At 40.4% G+C, this 23,539-nt stretch overlaps 1 protein-coding gene across 1 annotated transcript in view; it reads left to right on the plus strand.

The window, feature by feature from the left end:
- The first annotated feature begins 1,169 nt into the window (after nt 1-1,169).
- The window catches only part of napgb (N-ethylmaleimide-sensitive factor attachment protein, gamma b), a 46,416-nt gene continuing 24,046 nt past the window's right edge, over nt 1,170-23,539 (plus strand). The window contains exons 1-6 of the mRNA XM_060824485.1: nt 1,170-1,479; nt 4,787-4,854; nt 5,587-5,671; nt 9,400-9,417; nt 18,857-18,887; nt 23,082-23,191. Of these exons, the coding sequence (XP_060680468.1) occupies nt 1,427-1,479; nt 4,787-4,854; nt 5,587-5,671; nt 9,400-9,417; nt 18,857-18,887; nt 23,082-23,191 (365 nt within the window). The 5' untranslated portion in view covers nt 1,170-1,426. The remainder of the gene's footprint in view (nt 1,480-4,786; nt 4,855-5,586; nt 5,672-9,399; nt 9,418-18,856; nt 18,888-23,081; nt 23,192-23,539) is intronic.

Here is a 23,539-nt window from a genome sequence, read left to right on the forward strand (position 1 = left end):
CTCCTGTTCCCTGGATGCTGCTTGACCTGCTGCGCTTTTTCAGCAAGACATTTTCAGCTATTCTTGTCTCTATTCCTGAGATGCTGCCTAACCTGCTGTGCTTTGACCAGCAACACATTTGCAGCTCTGACCTGATGAGCCAAGGACAAAAAAAAACTTTGACAATACCTTTTTTCAAGCAATATGAAAGCTCTAGACTATGCTTGAACTACCTTTCATTTGTTCAGTAATGTTCAACGAATACTTCCTAATAGCAAGCATCTTTCTTGTGCAAACTACATTACTGCAACTGGCAGACTAAGTAACGTAGCCATAGTTCCAGAGAACCACTTTTTCATTTAGGTGGGGCTTTAACCTTCAGTTCACAACATTTCAGCCAAGAGGTGAGATTGACAAGGTGTTAATGTCAGCTGATGTGAGAACCCACATTATTGGGAGTCATTCTGCATTGTAAACCAGCTGTCCAGCCATCACAGCCCAACCCCTATAATTAGTAGATGGATGAGGATATTGTGCTGGAACCATATACAGAATGCTGAGAAGCCTGATAACGTGAACATTAACAAGATGTTTCCATTAGTTGGAGCGTCTATGACCTGAGGGGACACTCTCAGAATGAAGGGATGATCATTTAGAACTCGTATGAGCAGGTTTTTCTTGTGGCAGAGAGTGTTGAATCTGTAGAACTCATTGCCGCAGAAGGCTGTGGAAGCCAAATCATTGAGTGTATTTAAGGCAGAGATGGATAGGTGTAAACAACAAACCAAAAGAACTGCAGTTACTGGAAATCAGAAACAAAAACAGATAATGCTGGAAAAACTTAGCATGTCTGGCTACATCTACGAAGATAAAAGAGGCAATGTTTCAGTGAACCTTCCGCTGAACTATACCAAGTTAAAAAATCACACAACACCAGGTTAGAGTCCAACAGATTTACCTGAGGATCGTTGATTATGGGGTGAGACCAATAGGATGTATCCAGATAAACCTGTTGGAGTATAACCTGGCGTTGTGTGATTTTTAACTTTGTTCAGCCCACTCCAACACCCAAGTCACATCAGCCATAGTAACAGACTCGATGGGTCAAATGGCCTAATTCTGCTCCCACGCCTCATTGACGCCGCAGGCGGCCGCTACTGCGTAAATGCGACTCCGCACCCACCTGGGTGAACGCGCTTGCGCGTCCCTGTCACCGCCGGCCTTGTTCGTTGGTCATTGAGCGGCTCCAACCAGCGGCGACCGCTTGACAGGGCGGGGAGAAGATCTGCGCTAGAGGCCGAGGGATTGGGCTTTCACTCCGGACCTTTACTGCAGGAAAGCACTAAAAAAAAATCTGACCGTACGGAGTGAAGTCTTCGTGGCCTTTTCACTGTCCTTGATGCTTTAAAGCGAACGAAAGTGTGAGCTCTAAGTCAGAGAGAGGCGGATGGCTCAGAAAATTAACGAGGCGTTGGAACATATAGCCGCAGCTGAGAAATGGTAAACAAGCCGACGGACGAATTTGAATTGTTTTGTTTCTCCTCCCATTTACAATATTGCTTGAGGCAGTTTTTTTTTTGAATGGAGGGGGAGAGCTAATCCGAATGGCATCTAACGCTTCGTTTTAACTGAAACAGCTCGCGGCCTCTGGTCTGTCTGACCCCTCCCCCCCCCCCCGAACGAAGCATTCTGGGAGTTGTAGTTCCATATCCTGTGTTTAGATCAGAGTGGTGCTGGAAAAGCTCAGCAGGTCAGGCAGCATCCGAGGAGCAGGAAAAGCTCTTCATCAGGGGAATAGGGCTTTTGCCTGAAACACCAATTTTCCTGCTCCTCGGATGCTGCCTGACCTGCTGAGCTTTTCCAGCACCACTCTGATCTAAACTCTGGATTCTAGCATCTGCAGTTCTCACTTTTGCCTAGTTCCATATCCTGTCTCTACCACTGTTGGCATCCGTTGGTGCACTAAGATTCGCAAGAACCTTTGTGAACTATACGCTTCCTGTTTAGGTCTTCAATAAGATCAGTGCAAATGAAGCCAAATTCACTGGTTATGTTACCTTTTGTTTGGGTGTACTGTGTATTGCTTGAGTATATTCATTGGTGTCACAATGGCTGAAACCTCCATACCAACATGAGGGGCCTATAGGTAAGGGAAAATGTAGTGGAAAGATCGAGAACTAAGGGACACCGATTTATGGGATTGGCAAAAGAAGCAAGGATGATATTGCAAAATCCTTTTTATTCTGCACGTGGTTAGAATCCGAAATGCTCTGCTCAGGCATAGTAGTCAGCCTTTCAGAAGTGAATTACATAAGTGTACACTAAAATTGATTGAATTCTTGAAGAGGGAACTTTGGGGGGGGGGGGAAACTCATTCAAAGTACTAAAGCAAGCATCATTTTAAACAAAAAAAAGGGATGTGAGCATTGCACCAGTGTTCATTATCCATCCCTAATTGCTGTTGAGAAGATTGTGGTAAACTGCCTTCTGGAATTGCTGCTGTTCATTTGGGGTAGGTACACGCACAGTGTTGATTGAGAGGGGATTCCAGGATCGTGATCCATTGACACTGAATGAACGGTGATGTATTTCCAAGTCAGGGTAGTGACTGGTTTGGAGGGGAGCTTACAATTGGTGTTCTTCCTACATATCTATTGCCTTTGAATTCTAGATGATAGTGATCAAGGATTTGGAAGATGCTGTTTGAGGCTTTAATGAATTCCTGCCCTGCACCTTGGAGAGGGGACATGCTACTGCTCTGAGTCAGTGGTGAAGGGAGTAAGTATTTAAGGATGCAATGCCAATGAAGTGGGCTGCTTAGTCCCATATGGCGCCAAGCTCTAAAGTTGTTGGAATTTCATTTGTCCAGGCAAGTGGGGAGTATTCCATTACACTTCTAACCTCTGCCTTAGACATGGTGGACAGGCTCTGGGAGTCAAGAGGTGAGATGCTTAGACCAGGATTCCTAGTCTCTGAACTGCTATGATGAGGTGCATCTTTATAGACAATAGACAACAATAGGTGTAGGAGTAGGCCATTCTGCCCTTCGTGCCTGCACCAACATTCAATATGATCATGGCTGATCATGCTTAATCAGTATCCTGTTCCTGCCTTATCTCCATAACCCTTGATTCCACTATCCTTGAGAGCTCTATCCAACTCTTTCTTAAATGAATCCAGAGACTGGGCCTCCTCTGCCATCTTGGGCAGAGCATTCCACACAGCCACCACTCTCTGGGTGAAGAAGTTTCTCTTCATTTCTGTCCTAAATGGTCTACCCTGTATTTTTCAGCTGTGTCCTCTGGTTCGGCACTCACCCATCAACAGAAACATGTTTCCTGCCTCCAGAGTGTCCAATACTTTAATAATCTTAATCAGATCCTCTCTCGGTCTTCTAAACCCAAGGGTATACAAGTAAAAAGTGAGGTCTGCAGATGCTGGAGATCAGAGCTGAAAATGTGTTGCTGGTTAAAGCGCAGCAGGTCAGGCAGCATCCAAGGAACAGGAAATTCGATGTTTCGGGCACAAGATTCCTGATGAATTCCTTGTGCCCGAAACGTCGAATTTCCTGTTCCTTGGATGCTGCCTGACCTGCTGCGCTTTAACCAGCAACACATTTTCAGCCAAGGGTATACAAGCCCAGTTGCTCCAGTCTTTCAGCGTAAGGTAGTCCTGCCATTCCAGGAATGTTGAAGTGTGATCTGATTATACTTTTGGTAAGGACATGTTATTGAACAAACTTTTAAGAAATGGTACGTGTTAAAATTGAGTTGCTTTGAGAGTGGGTTTTTTTTTGTCATTTAAAGAATGCATCTATTTTATCTTTTAACAACATTTGAGATATTGCTTCATGTCTTTATTTGGAGTTGAGAGTGCTATTAATTTTTCAGATCATATATGAATAGAAATTTGGCTCTTGTGGCGCAGTGGTAGTCTGAGCCAAAGGTCTGGCCTCAAATTGAGTCCTTGCTATTTGTAGTTTTATTTAAATAACTTAAACATGAATGTAGGAGGATTAATGAGTTTGCAGATGATGCAAAGGTTGGTTGGGTGGTAAATAGTGAGGAGAATAGACTTAGATTGGATGGCCAGAATGACAGACTGATCAGTGGCAAATGGAATTAAATACAGATAAATGTGAGATCATGTATTTGAGCAGGACAAACAAAGCAAGGGAATACTTGATGAATATTTGGACGTTGGGAAGCACCAAGAGTAGAAGGAACCTGATGTACATGTACACCAGTTCCTTAAGGTATCAGGACAGGTGGATAAAGTGGTTCAGAAAGCATTTGGAGTACTTGCCTTTATTAGCTGAGGCACAGATTTAAAGAGCAGGGAGGTTATGCTGAAACTGTACAAGATATTGTTTTGGTCCCTGAGTATTCTGTACATTTCTAGAATCCAGGCTATAGGAGGGATATGATAGCACTGGAGAGGATGCAGAGACTATAGACTAAATACTGGAAAATGGGATTACTGCAATTAGATGGTTGTTTTTGAACTCTGTGGGATAAGGGGTGTGCGATTGCCTTTGACATCAAGGCTGCATTTGACTGAGCTCGGTACCTTCTTGAGGGCAACTAGGAATGGACAATAAATGCTGGTCTAGTTAGCAAAGGCCACATCTGCTGGTTGAATTTAAAAAAACAAGGACCAGATCACTATTATATATCAAATCTTGGGCAGTTTACTGCAATTCTAACTTTTGTCTAATGGAAACCTAGTTTATTAGCTGTGAAAATGTTAATACAACATGAGGCTTTGTTAAATACAATTCACTTGATTGGTTCTGTTTTATTTGCAGTCTGAAAACAGGCTTTTTAAAATGGAAACCTGATTATGACAGTGCAGCATCTGAATATGCAAAAGCAGGTAAGACAAAAGATTTTAATGTTTTGAAGTTGCTCAATAATATTAATCTCAGTTCCAAGTTTGATCTACCCCGTAAAACATATCTCTTTCTATTGTAATATGTTATGTGTACTGAGCACTCGCTAAGTTTATACTTTGTTAGTAATTCATAATGCTAAGTAAATGTAAACTTGTACAGGTTATCTTTCAGGGTTGGCATTAAGATTTTGAAATTTTTAAATTTTATAACTTGAAACAGTGTTTCAGTAGAAAGTTAACAATGATTGGAAGAAACTTCTATTCAACACACAATTAGTTTGTTTTATTGAATTTATCAAGGCGAGATTTAATTGACAAATTTAAAAAAGAAAGTAGGTAAAGTTGTCAGGAAAAACTTATTTACCTTTTAAAGGAATGAATAGTCAGTGATGCAGATTATATGTAATTGATGGAAGCATTGGGGAAGAGTTGACAATTGTCTTTCTTGCGGAAGTTGATGGGAATCTGTAATAATAATAGAGGCAAAATCTTCGTTACTTTTAAATAAGTATTTGGATATAACCAAGTACTTGAACATGAGTTCCACGTCGAGTTGGAAACTAGGTTAAGGTGGATGGCACTTTCTTGGTGGATGTGCTCCATCTATTTAGTACATGTTCTGACTTTGCATGTTATGAGTAGTGAATAATTAAATAAAAATTGCTGTTGTATCTTATAATTGCATATAAATTTTTGTATTCTGTTTCTTTGTAGCTGTTGCATTCAAGAATGCAAAACAATATGACCAAGCAAAAGATGCCTACCTAAGAGAAGCAGAGTCACATCAGAACAATAGAGCGTATCCTTCTCTTTTCTTTAAAGCTGACTTCTTGAAGGAAGTGCTTTACTTGGTTTTATGTATATTATGTATTAATATTTTCAAAACAAATTCTAATTCATTTTTAGGGAAGCAAGGTATAACTAGGAAGATGTTTTGCATTGTTTTATACCAAATTGAACAACTGCTAAATTTGAACTATAATGAGGATAAACTAACACCACAGGGCTTCTCCTCCTTGAATTTTATTACTTAGGCTTAAGGATAATGCTAAGAGGCTACTTTTACTGATTTCAGAGTTTAGAACTTGGGACATATGTGCAGAATAAGGGTTTCGGTCATGTAGAATTCAGATATTGAGGAATCTATTCACTTGATTTGTATTGGGAATATTTGGAATTCTGTAACTCTGACTATTCAGTTGTTGAATATATTCTGGCCAGATCAAAATGGTTTTGGGCATTAAGGGAATTTAGGAATGTGGGATAGGAAAAGAAAGTGGAATTAAGATAGGAAATTAATTTTATTCAGTAGAGTAAGCTTGAGGTGTGTGGCCAATGTCTGCTCCTACTTCTTAGATTCTTTTGAAAAAAAAACTGAGAGAATGATGTACACATTAATTTTTCACTGTTGTGGGGAAAATCACCAGCCTCTGAGTCAGAGTCGGGGTTCAATGGCAAAGTTTATTGTACAAGGGAATACTGGAGCTCCGGGGAGAGAGAGACACCAACCGCACAGTGGTCAGCTGCGATTCTTCTCTCCACCCAGAGCACATGTGAAGATACTTTCATATATTTTGTAATATGACAGGTTGGTGATGAGGTTATTGTCGTTGTAACATAGTTTGTTATTGTAAACATTGCAGAATCACTGATAGTTTTGGTGCAGTCATTGTCAGTTCCAGTGCAACCTTTGTTAATTTTGGCACGGTCATTGTCAGTTTCAGCGCAGTCTTTGTTAATTTCAACATCTGTGCACAAGTGCATTACTGTAGTAATGGGTGCTAATCGCTCTTCCTGAGAAGGACGATTATTGCAGCCCTGGCTGTTAGCACTTTGTATTGAGTCCATATCAAATAGTTAGATTTCTATCAAAGGTGTTGGCTAGACGCAGACACTTCGGTGGGCAGTATCCGCTACTCATGTGTATTCTCTCCCCCACCTGCCTTAAACTAATCAACTAGGTTGTGAGTGTATCATGTTGGCATCCTGGTGGCCCCAGGCAGTATCTGTGTTTGCTCAGACATCTCTCTCCATATTGTAGTCTGGTGGCCATCTTGAGTGTCAAGTGGACAACTTATGGCTAAGTGGCCATCTTGTGTGTCTATGTGCCTAGTGTCATCCTGCCCCATGCCATCTCCCACTTCATCACCAAATGCTGATATATCACTGAAGTTATAATGTGTGCATGGGAGAACTTGAACTTTGAAGAAAATTGTTGCCCAATGTCCTTTCAAGTTGCCTGTTGTCTCCTTGCTCAGCTGCATTTAAAAAGATTGCAGCTTGGTTGTACATTTGTTCTCATTTTCTGTTCCAAGAAACATCCCAACATTACTGTAGACTTTTGGAGTCATTAGATAGGCAGAGTCTTTCTCTTGGCTCTGTGGTAGCACTTTGGCTTCTGCATCACATGGTTTTAGTTCAAGCTTCACTTCATGGATCTCAGTGCAGTGCTAAGGGATTTTTGCATTGTCAGTGTTGCAGATTTTTCCGATTAGGGCTCCCTTCCTTACACCCCCGATAAGCTGACCGACATTTATAGATATTATTACTGTTTATAGATAGTTAACACTTCCCAAAAAAAACTACAGGATATATTGTGGTCTAAATCTTCAAGCATGCAGGTATGGAATTAAATTAGTATTGAGCCTGAGCTTTTGAGTTACCCATGTGTCAATTTTCAACTCGGCTCATATTTTGTAGTTGAGCGCTCAATATGTTGGAATGTATTTTAAAATTCAGGACAATCCAGCTAAATAGTAAAGTTGCTGTAGTCTTTGTGGACCATGGAGCTGCTCTTTCATTGGAGAAATTGACAGCTAGTGTTTTAATGTGAATGCCACCACTGATCTGAGCCTCAGACAAGGTGAAATAGAGTCCTTCATAGTTATCTCAACCATTGTGGGAATTGAACCCAAGAGGTTGGCGTTATAGTGCGTAGTGGACCAGCTGTCTAGCCAACTGTTTACCAATCCTCCCCCTTTCGCTCAATAAAATGAAGGTGAATTGCAGTTTGGAATATGCTGCTAGGCAGTTGAAAACTAAATACAATGTGGCAAATAAACTTAATTCACTGTTTTCAGAGCAACTTCTAAGTATTTCTAGGACATGCTTCTTAAATACACTATCAGGTCAGTAGAGGGATTGCAGATTTCTTTTAAATGAAATATGAATTGACATGATGTGACATATTTTGAAATAAATCAGTGAAATTCTTCATAATTTTTAAATTGGAACTTAAATGAAGAACATTCAAATTATTATTTTATTCCTTTGCAAGTGATACTTGATAGCACTGAAGATCTCTTACATCACTTTGATAAGCAAAAGTAGACAGAGTGGTAATTGGTTAGCAACAGAAACAGAAAATCGTTGGAAAAGTTCAGCTGGTCTGGCTGCACAGATCTGCTGTTTTGTTTCTGATTTGCAGAATCTGCAGGTTATTCAATTTTTATTTGATAATAAATTAAGTTGGATTTGTTTTTCCTTTTGTGGATAGGTCAGTTTTCCACATTACTGAATAGATATTGAAGCTGCTTTGGAACAGTTTGGCAAGGGTGCGGCCAGTTCTGAACCACAGATCTTTAGTGGTATTGCCAGAATGTTGTCACAGGACTAATGAAAGGTTCTGACCTGAAATGTCGACTGCCCTGCTCCTCTGATCTGCATGACCTGTGCTTTGTCCAGCTCTATGCTTTATCGACTGACTTTCAGCATCTGCAGTCCTCACTATCTCCTTGGGCTGATATGTAACAAGTAATATTTGCACCACACTATCAGGCAATGGCCACCTCCAAGAGAGAATATAATCACCTTTTCATGTTTAATGACATTACCTTTGCTGAACTGAACCTGTGCTATAAATACAGTTAGAAGCTTGAAATTCTGTAGCAAGTAACTCACCTGCCTTGCTGAAGCCTATTGATCTCCATAGCACAAGTCTGTTTGCCTAGCTTTGTGCAGTAACACTCAAGCTTAACACCATCCAGGACAAAGTCGCCCACCTTTGACATTCATCATTGAACAGTGGCAGCAGTGTGTACCAAGATCCATTGTAGTGACTCATCATGGCCGAAAGACAGGGTCAGCAGATGTATTCGGATCGCATCTCTTGCAAGTTCCTCTCCAAGCTACATTCCATTCTGCTTTAGAAATATATTATTGTTCCTTCATTGTCACTTAGTCAAAATTCTGTAACTCTCTCCCTCAATCATTTTAGTTGTCCCTACACCCCAAAGGCTTCAAAACTACATTCTCCAGGATATTAAATGCTGACCCAGCCAGTGATGGCTATGTCACTTGAGAGCATTAAAAGCAACAATTTTGTAGAATCCTGAAGTCAGCACAATTATGTTTTCAGTGAATGTTGAAACAATCTGATTCCTTGTCATCAGCATATTTCATATAACGATAAGATCCAGATGAGACATCACTCTGTCTGAGATCACACTGAATGGTTTGTAATATGTAACGATATGTATTTGCTGCTGACCCTTCTTTTTGTCTTCCTTAACATTTTGTTCATGCTAGTTTCTTCCATGCTGCTAAGTAAGTATTGAAAATTTCTGCTGCTTTTGTTTTCTTACCTCTCGGAATTAAATGAAACCTATATTAATGGTGAAGTTAGAGATTTGTCTAGTGCCCTTCTAATGGAATGCAGCAGTCCATAAGAAATGATATCATTTGTACATCTGATCAACCCAAATTTAAAAATCTCTGGAATTTGGTACTGATGAGAATAGCATCAAGAGATGGGGAAAAGGCCAGGATGGAACAATTGAGATTCCTCAATGAGATCTTTTTAACTTTAAAAGTAATAATACTTAAAGTACAAGTCAAAAATTTAATTCTGCTTCCTTCAAGCTCAGGAGATGGCAGGAGCCCATGTCAGCTGAAGAGATTCAAGCCTGAACTGCTTTTCATGTTGTTGGGATAATTATTAGGGGTTTATGGTAGATGGACAAGAATAGGTTGCTTTATTTTTCAGCAAATCCACAGAAAGCATGAACGTTTTGCATTACTATAGCCTCATGCACTTACGTTTTAATTCAGTTACAGCTAGCTGTTGTATTGCTAGATGGCAAGGATTCATTTTTTGTTTTTGAGGCCAAACTTTGTTTCTTGTGTGAAATCAGATTCTTCAGACTTGTCCTTTTGTCTATAACTATGGTCAGAAAAACATCGCGTATTCATGTTGTAAACACTGCATTAACATTCAATTGTATTTCTTCCTAAAATTGATATCTGTTTTGGCTGTAATGTAGTTTCACACCGATTTTTAAAATTTTCTGGTGATTGGGGGACCTCCATTTGCACCTAATTGTTTCCGTAGGTTATGTGTAACTTCATTTGTTATTATTTTTTGTTAATAAGTTTCTTACAACTGTACTCAGATCTTGTATTAGAAATTTTAAGCAATTGGGAATTCACTGATTGTTCAAACCATGCAGATCCATGTGAAACTCTTGCATCCCCAGATTTTTAGTTGAAGAAAGTAAAAAGCGTGAGATGAGAGGGAGAAATTGACAAATGTGTGCTTTAAAAGGGAATTGGAGGGTGCATGTACAAATCATTCTAGTACCTTGATCTTTCTATTTGTTTTGCTGCTACTGAACTAGAAAGTGGCATCAGCAACTGGACTTTCAATTTGCAGATTTTTTTTGTTTGACAAAATAAATTTCTCCCCAGTTGTGTTAATTTCCATAACATGTTTTATAATATCATTATCTCACTATTAAGTAGAAATTAAGGGAAATTCTTCAGTCAAGTCAGCATTCAAAAATAAAATTGCTACATGAAATGAGTTTTGGATTTTTTTCATTCCGGGTATTTGAAAATATGTTTCTTCCAAAAGAAATTCTGATATTGTCAAGTAATTAACTCTGGTGATCTCAGAGAATTGAATCAACATTGCAGAACTGGGCTGATAAGTGGCAGATGGAGTTCAACTTGGAAAAGTGAAGTCATTCAGTTTGGAAGGTTGAATTTGAATGCAGAATACAGGGTTGAAAGCAGGATTCTTGGCAGTCTGGAGGAATAGAGGCATCTTGGGGTGCATGTCCATAGAGTCCTCAAAATTGCCACACAAGTTGATAGTGTTGTTAAGAAGGTGTATGGTATGTTGGCTTTCATTTGCAGAGGGATTGAATTTGAGCCGCAAGGTTCTGCTGTAGCTCTATAGAGCCCTAGTTAGACCACACTTGAAATATTGTGTTCAGTTTGCTTCATTACAGGAAGCTTTAGAGAGGGTGTGGAGGAGATTTATTAGAATGCTGCCTGGACTGGAGGGCATGTCTTATGTTGAGGGAGCTAGGGCTTTTCTCATTGGAGCAAAGAAGGATGAGAGGTGACTTGATAGAGATGTACAGGATGTTGAGAGGCATAGTTAGAGTGGATAGACAGAGACTTTTTCCAAAGGTGAAAATCTCTATCAAGAGGGACATAATTTTAAGGTAATTGAAGGAAGGTTTAGAACATAGAACACAGAAAGATACAGCGCAGTACAGGCCCTTCGGCCCTCGATGTTGCGCCGACCGAATCCTACCTAACCTACACTAGCCCAATAACTTCCAAATGCCTATCCAATGCCCGCTTAAATGACCATAAAGAAGGAGAGTTCACCACTGCTACTGGCAGGGCATTCCATGAACTCACAACCCGCTGTGTAAAGAATCTACCCCTAACATCTGTCCTATACCTACCACCCCTTAATTTAAAGCTGTGTCCCCTAGTAACACCTGACTCCATTAGCGGTAAAAGGTTCTCAGTGTCGACCCTATCTAAACCCCATATCATCTTATACACCTCTATCAAATCTCCCCTAAACCTTCTCTTCTCCAATGAGAACAGCCCCAAGTGCCTCAGCCTTTCCTCATAAGATTTTCCTACCATTCCAGGCAACATCCTGGTAAACCTCCTCTGCACTCGTTCCAATGCCTCCACATCCTTCCTATAGTATGGCGACCAAAACTGCACACAATACTCCAGATGAGGCCGCACCAGAGTCTTATACAGTTGCAACATGACCTCAGGACTCCGGAACTCAATTCCTCTACCAATAAAGCCCAGTACACCATATGCCTTCCTCACAGCACTATTTACCTGGGTGGCAACTTTCAGAGATCTGTGTACATGGACACCAAGATCCCTCTGCTCATCCACACTACCAAGTAGCCTACCATTAGCCCAGTAATCCATCTTCTTGTTACTCCTACCAAAGTGAATGACTTCACACTTAGCTACATTGAATTCCATTTGCCACATTTCTGCCCAGCTCTGCAACTTATCTATATCCCGCTGTAACCTACCACTTCCTTCCTCACTATCCACAACTCCACCGACTTTTGTGTCATTCGCAAACTTGCTTACTTGTTTAGAGGAGATGTTAGAGGTAGGTAGTTTACACAGAGAATGGTGGGTGCATGGAATACACTGCCAGCAATGGTAGTAGAGTCAGATATATTAGGGGCATTTAAGAACTCTTGGATAGGCACATGGAAGATGGTACAATAAAGGGTATGTAGGTTAATCTGATCTTCGAGTAGGATAAAGGGCTGGCACAACATCGAGGGCTGAAGGACCTGTACTGTTCTATGTTTTAACATTAAATGAATGCACAGACAAAATTGTGAAATGAGCATATGTTTGAAGCTGCATTTTCTATTAAGGTTTAGGTCAGATTTATTTTCCAAGCACTATCTTTGTTCTTTTGTTTCCATTTTTTTTGCACTAAAGGCAAAGACGTTAGTGGATTACTAATGCAAAGGCCAGGACAGAAGGATTTTCAATTCAGTTAATTAAAAATTGAACTAATGTCTTATCTTATTAATGACCATGAAGCAACTGAATTTTTTTTTTAAAAAACAGCAAAAAAATACATCTAGTTCACTCATCATCTTTTAAGCCAGTAGAAATACGTCCTGCTTACCAATATGTCCATGCCAATAATGTGCTTCAACAGAAAATACAAGATGGAGTAAAAACAGCCATTGAGCATCACCTTGCTGAATCAACCCTGCAAAGTCATCCTCACTCAAAAATGGAATCTTGTGCTAAAATTATTGGACTGTCCCATAGACTAATTCAGCAGCAATCTGACTCAATAAAAGTACCAAATTATATTTTAAAATTGATGCCCCAGACTTGTCCATTGCCATTCTTGGGTAAGTCTACACCAATGGATGTGGCAGCACAGTAGTTTACAATTAATGGAATGGCTCTGGGCCCTTTCAGCGTTAAGTAGAGTATTAGAGTAGGGTGGTGGTGGAAGGTAGTTTTTCCGACTGGAGGCCTGTGACCAGTGGAGTGCCACAAGGATCGGTGCTGGGTCCTCTACTTTTTGTCATTTATATAAATGATTTGGATGCGAACGTAAGAGGTACAGAGGATATAGTGGAGAGCGAAGAGGGATACCTCCGATTACAACAGGATCTTGACCAGATGGATCAATGGGCAGAGAAATGGCAGATAGAGCTTAATTCCGATAAATGAGAAGTGCTGCATTTTGGGAGAGCAAATCTTAGCAGGACTTCTACACTTAATGGTAAGGTCCTAGGGAGTGTTGTTGAACAAAGAGACCTTGGAGTGCAGGTTCATAGCTCCTTGAAAGTGGAGTCACAGGTAGATAGGATAATGAAGAACGTGTTTGGTAAGCTTTGTTTCATTGGTCAGCGTTTTGAGTACAGTAGTTGGGAGGTCATGTTGCGGCCGTACAGGACATTGGTTAGGCCACTGTTGGAACATTGCGTGCAATTCTGGTCGTCTTCCTATCAGAAAGATGTTGTGAAACTTGAAAGGGTTCAGAAAAGATGTTGCCAGGGTTGGAGTATTTAAGCTATAGGGAGAGGCTGTACACGTTGGGGCTGTTTTCCCTGGAGCATTGGAGGCTGAGGAGTGACCTTATAGAGGTTTACAAAATTATAAGGGGCATGGATAGGGTAAATAGACAAAGGTTTTTTTTTTCTCTGGTGTTGGGGAGTCCAGGACTAGAGGGCATAGGTTTAGGGTGAGTGGGGAAAGATATAAAAGAGACCTACGGGGCAACATTTTCACACAGAGGGTGGTACATGTATGGAATGAGCTGGCAGAGGAAGTGGTGGAGGCTGGTACAATTGCAACATTTAAAAGACAGCTGGATGGGTATATGAATAGGAAGGGTTTGGAGGGATATGGGCTGGGTGCTGGCAGATGGGACTAGATTGGGTTGAGATATCTGGTCAGCATGGACGGATTGGACCGAAGGGTCTGTTTCCATGCTGTACATCTCTATGACTCTATAACTGATTTTGTTGTTTCTATCATATACTGGTACAATAAAAATGAGGCAGTGTTCTTCCAGGACCGAGGTGCTATATGAACACACAGATTGCACAGGAATACAGTCATACACAGGGCGGCATAAAGTGCAAAATGTGTAAGATAGCACAGTAATTCCTGACAAATTACAATGTAACAACAAATGATCATTAATAAAACATTATTTTAGCAGCAGTTCAAAAAGTCGTCCGAAAATTGCAAATGGAATGGGATCATACAGCGTTAAGAAGCCTAATGGCTTTGGGGAAGAAACTATTGTGCAGTCTGGCTGTGAGAAACAGAATGTTCTGGTATCTTCTGCCAGATGGCAGGAGGGAGAAAAATTTGAATGAAGGATGTATGGGGTCGTCCACACTGCTGTTAGCCTTGCGGATGCAGCGTGTGGTGTAAATGTCTGTATTGAAGAGAGAAGAGAGAGACCCCAATGATCTTCACAGCTCTCCTCACTATCCGTTGTAGGGTCTTACTATCCAAGATGGTGCAATTCCCAAACCACGCAGTGATGCAGCTGCTCAGGGTACTCTCAATGAACCCTTTGTAGAATGTGGTGAGGATGGGGGTTGGGAGATGGGCTTGCCTCAACTTACACAGAAAGTAGAGATGTTGCTGGGACTTAATTTCTTAGCAATGGAGCTGATGTTGAAGGACCAGGTGATATTCTCCGTCAGGTGGACGCCAAGAAATTTGGTGCTCTTCACAATCTCCACATGGAAACTGTTGATGTTTAGCGGAGGGGGAATCACCCCTTGCTGTCCTGAAGTCAACAACCATCTCTTTAATTTTATCCACATTCAGGGACAGGTTGTTGGCTCTACACCAGTCTGTTAGCCATTGCACCTCCTCTCTGTATGCTGACTTGTCGTTCCTGCTAATGAGACCCACTACCATCGTGTCATCAGCGAACTTTATGTAATTCGAGCTGTGCATGCTGCACAGTTGTGTGTCAGCGGGGAGTGGGGGTGCTCCCGTGCTCAGTGTCATGATGTTGGAAATACTGGTCCCAATATGGACTGACTGAGGTGCCTCAGTCAAAAAGTCCAGGATCCAGTTACAGAGATGGGTATTCAAGTTCAGCTTTCCACTCAGGTGCTGAGGAATGAAAATGTTAAATGCAGAACTGAACTCTATGAACAATAATCTGACCTAAGTGTCTGTTTGTCCAGGTGGGGGAAGGGCCAGGTGGAGGGTGGTGGAGATAGCATCATCTGTTGGGTTGATACAAAACAGCAGGGTGTCCAGTGAGGGGGGCAGCAGGGTCTTGAAATGCCTCATCAGAGCCTCTCAACGCTTTATGATGATGGGGGTTAATGCAATAGGGCATTATCTCCAAGCCTGATGGTTTCATGTTACTGAGTCGAACGTGTGAAGAAACCTCTTCTAGATTCCATCTACCACTCTCCCTCAGCTAATGAATAAGTACTCTTCCATATTGAACTTGAAAAAAGCTCTAAGAGTAACAAGAATGCACTTTGGGTGGGGAACCTCCGTGTCCCCAAAGTGGCTTGGGTCGAATCACTACTGACCAAGCTGATTCAGTCCTGGAAACAACATCTGCCAGATTGGATGCATTGCAGGTAGTGAGATGGTATTGGAATGAATAGCCATTCCTTTTGGAAAAGAATCCCATCTGCACACAGATCATCCTCTATTATGTGTAGTTATTCCACTTTGCTACATTGGACAGGCCCAGGATCAGTCCGGTATCTCAAAACTGGGCATTCCATGAGGTTCAGTGGGCCTTCAGTGGTATCAGAATTTCATTTAACTACAATTTGTAATCTCACTGACATTCTTTCTGTACTTAAAGATTCAGGAAACCAAACCCTGCTTCAGTGGAGACTAAAGGAGAGCATGAAGAAGCAGCATTAGACATACCTGTAAACATGTTTCAAACCTAATGAAGCTATAACACAAAGCTACCTGCAGGCTAAATAGCAGAGTCAGTATTCTGCAGATGGAACTGAACAAATCTCATGCCAAAAGATCAGAACAAAGCCTTGAAGTCTTGTTACATTCAGTTCTGAACGATGTCTGGCAATTAGTTAACTAACTGATGGATAGTCCAAAAACATCCCTATTCTCTTTGATTTTGAACACAGCATGTTAGTGCAAAGGACACAGCTGGAACAGTAGCTTCTTCAGCCAGAGTTGCCAACTCTTTGATTATCTTCTACTCACGAGGCCTGCACCAGCATAGATGCCAGTCTTTAGACAATTCGATTCCCTTTGGGCATGTTACATTAATGGCCCAAAGTTGTAAATATAGAAATGGCCATGAATCTTGACAACACCCTAGTTATGATACTAAAGTTTGTGCTGTGGAACTAGCAGCACTCCTAACCAAGCTGCTGAAATGCATCAAAAATGCTGACCTCTACCTGACGATGTGCAAGAATTGAGAGAGTACATTCTGTTGGCAGAAAGCAGTGTAAATCCAATTGGTCATTATTGCCAAATTAGCCAATTAACGAGTGATGGGTTAAAATATCTCTCATTCAGCAACAACCTGCTGACCAATGTTCCAACATTGATATTTCCAGAGCCCTTAATTCTAGAGCTCATTATAGTCTTAGTCCAAACATGGGCAAAAGAACTGAATGCCAAAGATGAACTGACAGAGACTGCCATGACATCATGAGCATTTGCCCAAGTGTGGCAAAGTTGAACTCAATGAAAAAAAAGAGTAAGCTCATCATTAGTTGACGTCATTTATAGGACAGAAAGTGCTTGTTGGAAGTCAGTAATTTCAAGTAAAAAGTGAGGTCTGCAGATGCTGGAGATCAGAGCTGAAAATGTGTTGCTGGTTAAAGCGCAGCAGGTCAGGCAGCATCCAAAGAACAGGAAATTCGACGTTTCGGGCAAAAGCCCTTCATCAGGAAGGGCTTTTGCCCGAAACGTCGAATTTCCTGTTCCTTGGATGCTGCCTGACCTGCTGCGCTTTAACCAGCAACACATTTTCAGTCAGTAATTTCAGCCCACTTAAGTTGCCATAGGTTCCTCAGTGTAGTGTCTTGAGTTTAAATAGTTTTTAGCTGCATTATCATTAAAACATAAGGTCAGAAGTGGAGACATTCGGTGATACTAATGTTTTTTTAAAGCCGTGGAACAGCATTCCAATTTGATCTCTACAACTGAATGTTGGAAGTCTTATTTTCACCACAATGGATATTTTTGAAATATATAATTTCGTTATATGTTTTACGTGCCTACTTGTATAAAAAGATGTGCAATCCTTCTTGAAATATATTTTTATTTCTACCTTCCTTTTCGGTGCTGATGTTGTTATATATCTAGAAAACCCCAATAAATAATGCATTTCAGTTTTCTGTTCATTGTAGAATTATGTTTTTTAAAATAATGACAACTGTTTTTGACTTATTCATCTTTTAAGGCCAATTGCTCTGGATTTCCATACTGGGGGCAATATGGTGACACTGCAGTGCTAACAAGCTTGCCTGGTGCATTTTTTTATTTGTTGAGAATCTATCTGTGGGTTGCCCAGAGGACAGTTAAGAGGACATGTAGGCCAGACCATGCAAGGATGTCCGTTTCCTTCCCTAGACCAACCAGATGGGCGTTTCCCAACATTTAACAACAATTTCACAGCCAAAATTAGACAAATTAATTCTAGATTTCTTACTAAATTCAAATTCCACCAATTGCCATGGGGTTCCCAGAACATTATCTGCTTTTGCCTGGAACATTGGTTCTCCTGCTTCTGGGATATTGCCTGACCTGCTGTACTTTTCCAGCACTACACTTTTTTCGATTCTGACTATCCAGCATCTGCAGTCCTCACTCTCTTCTAGCTGCTCAGTAGTGGTGCTACTGAATTATTCTTGGTGATGGATGTTGAAGTCCCACATCCAGAATACATTCTATGCTTTTGCCAGCCATCAGTGAGTCCTTCAAGTGGTGCTCAGTACGGAGGAGAACTGATACATTAGCTGGGGTCATAGTGCTGTTAATCTGCAGAATATTTTCTTGCCTGTGTTTGACTGGTTATAGTTAAACATTGTCCAGAGTCAATGTTGAGTGATCGCAGGCAAGCTCCTTCCCAACTATGTTCAAGTGTGCTTCCACTGTGGATTATTATGTAGCATTTAAGACATAGTTACACTCAGAATTTACCCTACAGGTGTTTTGAAGAGTTGTTAATTAAGAGAACTATTGACTGAGTTGACAGAGATTTAAAAGGCGTCAGGCTGTTGACGGCTCTCCTAATTTTGGTATAAGACCCCTTGGATGTTGGTCAGAAGGACTATGCAGGATTGATGGGGCATTTTTAAAAATTGTCATGTGGGATATGGCCATGGGCGTTTGTTGTCTATCCAGCAAGTTGTCTTTCTAGGTCATGTCAGAAGACATTTGAGTCAACCACACTGCTGTAACTCATGGTTACCATTAAATTAGCTTTTAATTTTATATATAAAGTTGAATTCACATGTCAGTATCTGCTGTGTTGTAATTTGAACCTATGGTTCCAGAGCATCGGTCTGGGTCTCTTGAGTCCATTGATGAGCACTGGACCAATACTGGTACCGTTTGCAGTCTGCTTAGGACTGCATCAGCTATCTTTAATAATTTTCTGTTAAATTTGTGATCATGACCAGTTTTGTATAATAATCCTATGGTGTATGGTATCTCTGTAATTTATTTCTGTTCTCCACAGGGCATATGAACAGGCTGGAATGATGCTGAAGGTTTGTCCCTTGTCATTCATTTTTTTTCTTTTAGTAGTTATTTTTGGTTATATAATGCGCAAAGGTTCTTTTTCAGCAAAAGAGAAAGGATATTTGAGAGCCTCTGGATAACCTGATAACAATATTGCAGAAATATCCAGATATCTGAGATTGCAATTTTGATAGCGCATGCATATTTATGGGAGAAAATTTGTATTCTTTCATTTTATTACTCATCTGATGAAGGAGCAATGTTCCAAAAGCTTGTGATTTAAATAAACCTGTTGGACTTTAACCTGGTGTCATATGACTTCTGACCTTGTCCACTGCAGTCCAACACCTGCACCCCCACTTCATTTTATTATTGAGATGATGCTTGCTGTCTTACAGCTGAATTTCATTGGCTGTGACTGTAATCCTAACCACCAATAATATTCCAAATCCTGAACTGCTATGATTGTGAATCAGATAGTTAACTGCCTGCTGTTGAGGCTTCCATGCGTTTAACAAAGAACCTAACCCTGAGTTCCTGGCCAATTAGAAAACAAACAGCTCTTCAGTCTCAGCAGTGCCAGCTACAACTGGAACTACAGTGCTGGAACTACAGCTGGCCTCAGTTATGATAAGTTGGTAGCATGCACCTCTGAGATTTTGGTTTGAGTTTCACTTCAAGACTTGAATTGAAAATCAGTGTTCACATTCCATTGTATCCTGGCCACCATTTATCCTTCAATCAACATCAAAAAAAAATGATTACTTTGTCATTTATTTCAGTGCTGTTTGTGGGCTGTTTATGGTGAGCATATTGGCTGCCACTTTTCCTAGAATCATACAGTACAGAAGAGGCACTTCTGCCCATTGGTTCTCGCCAACAAAAACAACACTCAAATCTATTCACCTCCCACTTTCCAGCACTTAGCCTGTAACCTTGAATATTATGACTTTTAAAGTGCTGATCCGAAGGGAATGTTTTAAAGGTTGTGTGGTTTCCTCTCACAAGTACCCTCTCAGGCAATGCATTCCAGATTCCCCATCCTCAGGATGAAAATAAATCCTCAAATGCTCTCTAAATCTTACACCTTTAACATTATGCCACTTGTTATTGACACTTCAACTAAGAGGAACAACTGTTTTCTATTCACCTTGTTCATTGCCCCTCATTATCTTATTATATAGGCTCCCTCTTAGGTTCGCTATAAGCTTTTCTCTGTTCTAAAGAAAATAACCCAAGCCTCTCTTCATAGTTAAACTGCTCCATTCCAGGTAATGTTCTGGTGAATCTCCTCTCCATCCCTTCATTACAGTGACAGTCTTCCTGTAGAGCAGTGACCAAACAGTATGCAGTACACCAGCTGTAGTCTAACCGCTGCCTTAAATAGACTATTAACCTGTCCTGCTGCCTTCTGGCATCTGTAATCAAGCACCCCACACTCCCTCTGTTTCTCTGAACATTCTAGTGGCCTGTCATTCATTGAGTACTTCCTTGTGTAAAAAGTGAGGTCTGCAGATGCTGGAGATCAGAGGTGAAAATGTGTTGCTGGTTAAAGCGCAGCAGGTCAGGCAGCATCCAAGGAACAGGAAATTTGACGTTTCAGGCACAAGCCCTTCATCAGGCTTGTGCCCGAAACGTTGAATTTCCTGTTCCTTGGATGCTGCCTGACCTGCTGCGCTTTAACCAGCAATGCATTTTCACCATTGAGTACTTCCTTGCCTTGTTATTTCTTTGAAAGTGAATCACCTCACCAGTATCTGCGTTAAATTCCACCTGCCTCTGATCTGTCCATCTACAAATCTACCTATATCTTCCTGTAAGACTTGAGACTTAATTAATAACTATTAATTGTCCGGCCAGTCTTCATGTCATCTGCAAACTTCCTTTTCAACATCCCTCCCCCCACATTTTTCTCCTATATTACTTGTATGTATATATACTGAACAGTAAGGGACGCAGCACTGATCCCTATGGCATGCCACTGGACACTGGCCTTTGGATATACAAGCAGCCTTCAACCATCACCTGCTGTTTGCAATCACTAATTTTGGATCCAACTTGCCAAGTTACCTGGATCCCATGTGGAATATTATTGAATGATGTGCAGAAATTCATATAAACTACATTAACTGCACTACCCTTGTCTACACACATAGCAACCTTTCAAAATTCAATCAAATTGGGGAGGCATGACCTCCCTCTGACCAGCCATGCTGTCTACTATGGTCAAACTTTGTCTCTCCAAGTGGAGATTAATGCTTTCTGCCAGAGCAACGTGGAATACATCTCACCAGGACCTGGCAGACCTACTTTTAAGCCTGCCAAAACGTCCGATGCCGCATCATTTGCTATGTCAAACTTTTTAGTCCCTCTTCCTGAATTCTGTCCCTACATCCTCTTCCTCCACCGTGAAGGCAAATATGAAGTACTCGTTTAGCCCAACCAATGTCCTTTGACTCCACACACAGATTGCCTTTGGTTCCTAATGGGCCCTAATCTTTCCCTTGTTATCCTCTTGGGTGGAAGTCCAAAGATCCACAACCACTGAGGAAAAAAAAAGATTCTTCTGCATCACCATCTCAAACAGGAAACCTTTTATATTTTAGCTGTTACTTAAATTTAGCCACCCTCTCAGGAAGAAATATCCTTTGATGCTGTCAAGTCCCCTCAAGCTCTCTTCTATTTCAATGACATTAGCTCTCCTCCTTCCAGACTGGCATAGTGGTAGTGTCACTGGATGAGTAATCTAGACTCCCAGACTAATATTCTGGTAATATGGATTGAAATTTCACCATGGAAGATGTTGGAATTTTAATTCATTAAAAATCTAGAATAAAAGTTGCCTAATAGTGATCATGTAATCATTGTTAATTGTTGTAAAAGCTATTTGGTTCACCAATGTCCTCTAGCAAGAAAATCTACCATCGTTCCCATGATTTGACATTTAACGCCCCTCTAAATAATGAGGGAAAGGCAATAAATGCTGTCCTAGTCAGTGAAGCCAGTATCCCATGAACAAAAATAAAAGGACGCAGGCCAAACTTGCCTGGCCAAACTTTCATTGTAAGATAAACTCACCCCTCATCCCGGTACCAGTGAATCTCCTCTTAACTGCTCACTTTAAAAATAATGGAACTCCTATTTAAGATGGAGATGAAGATGAATTTCTTCACTTGGAAGCTCTTCAGTCTTTGACATATTCTTACTCTTAAAATAGTGGGGACAGTGTACTTTGAATATATTCAAGGCTGAGTTGGTTAGATTTGTGATTGGCAAGGGAATTGAGGAATATGGGGAAACACACAGGAAAATAATAAGGCCACAGTCAATTATCCATTATCATAACTGAATGATGAAGCAGACTCTAAGTGTTGTGGTCCACTGCTCCCTTGTTTCTTATGATCTCATCAGGTTCACAAAACTGCTACATAATTCAGTAAGATCATGGCTGATCTGATTGTAGCCTTAGCTCCATGATCCTATCTGCATTCACATTAATATACAAGTAAATCATAAATTTTAGCATCTTCATATGTTTTAATATTACTATTCACAATATACAGTTTTAAAACTGTTTCACAGAAGGAAAGATTTCTGAATCATTGCAAAATTATGCTTATTTTCCGTCTTTGGTTTGAAGGTGGTCTTCTAGCAATTGTTTGTCCGTAGGACAAAAATCATACAAAGGCTGGAGTGACATCAGTGAACCTGTTGAGTTGTTGATGACAGGCCGGTTGCTTTTTTTTGTGTGGTTTTAGTGCTCACAGCAGAAACCTATGATCCCTACCTTGCAAATGAATTATTTTATGTGAGAATGTTGATGAAATATCAATAAATGTAAATTGAACCTTACATTGGAATAGTATGTTTGTGAACCGGTTAACAATACATACTTTGCGGAATTTGAGTGGGATTGTTCTGGCTACGGAAATAAGTAGGTGGCATGATTTTTAAGGCACAAATAATATGGGAATGTTTAATGAATGCTCCTTTGTTTAAATACGTATTTACTTAGTAATATTTAAGTGTGCAGGATGTTAGCTCTTCTCTTGCAATTATTGGATGCATGTATTTTCACTATTCTTCCCATCTTTTATCTTCCAATTTTGAATAATGTCCTATTGTACCCATTGATACCTGACCATAAACCACAAGTTAAATATCCTATGCTAATGCAAAGATCTAAAGATACACATGCATAATTGAATATTTTTTGAAAATAGGAAATGCAAAAGTTACCAGAAGCAGTTCAGTTTATTGAGAAAGCCAGCATGATGTTTGTAGAGAGTGGAACACCTGATACTGCTGCCATGTCACTGGACCGTGCTGGAAAGTAAGACATTTAAAATGACAATTGACAATTTAAATGTATTTATAGTACACAGATTTGATGACATTTGGGTGATGGCATTTGAGTGAAAGATTTCAAATTTTGGATATTTGCAGTTAAATATATTTAATAAGTCCATACATATTATTTTGAAGCATACTGGGAGTAATGGTCAACACTAGTGCAGTATAGATATTTTACTTCCAAATAATTCTCTTTTTTTTAATGTGTGTAATGAGGTTTATTTTACTGTGGAGACCTCATACCATTCTATAAAACATTCACCTAACTGCAATTGTAACAATGCAAATATCACTGAGTATTGAGAAGTCTCAGGGTAAAATAGATATA

This window comes from Hemiscyllium ocellatum, chromosome 4 (genome assembly GCF_020745735.1).
Source record: "Hemiscyllium ocellatum isolate sHemOce1 chromosome 4, sHemOce1.pat.X.cur, whole genome shotgun sequence".
Classification (NCBI taxonomy): domain Eukaryota; kingdom Metazoa; phylum Chordata; class Chondrichthyes; order Orectolobiformes; family Hemiscylliidae; genus Hemiscyllium; species Hemiscyllium ocellatum.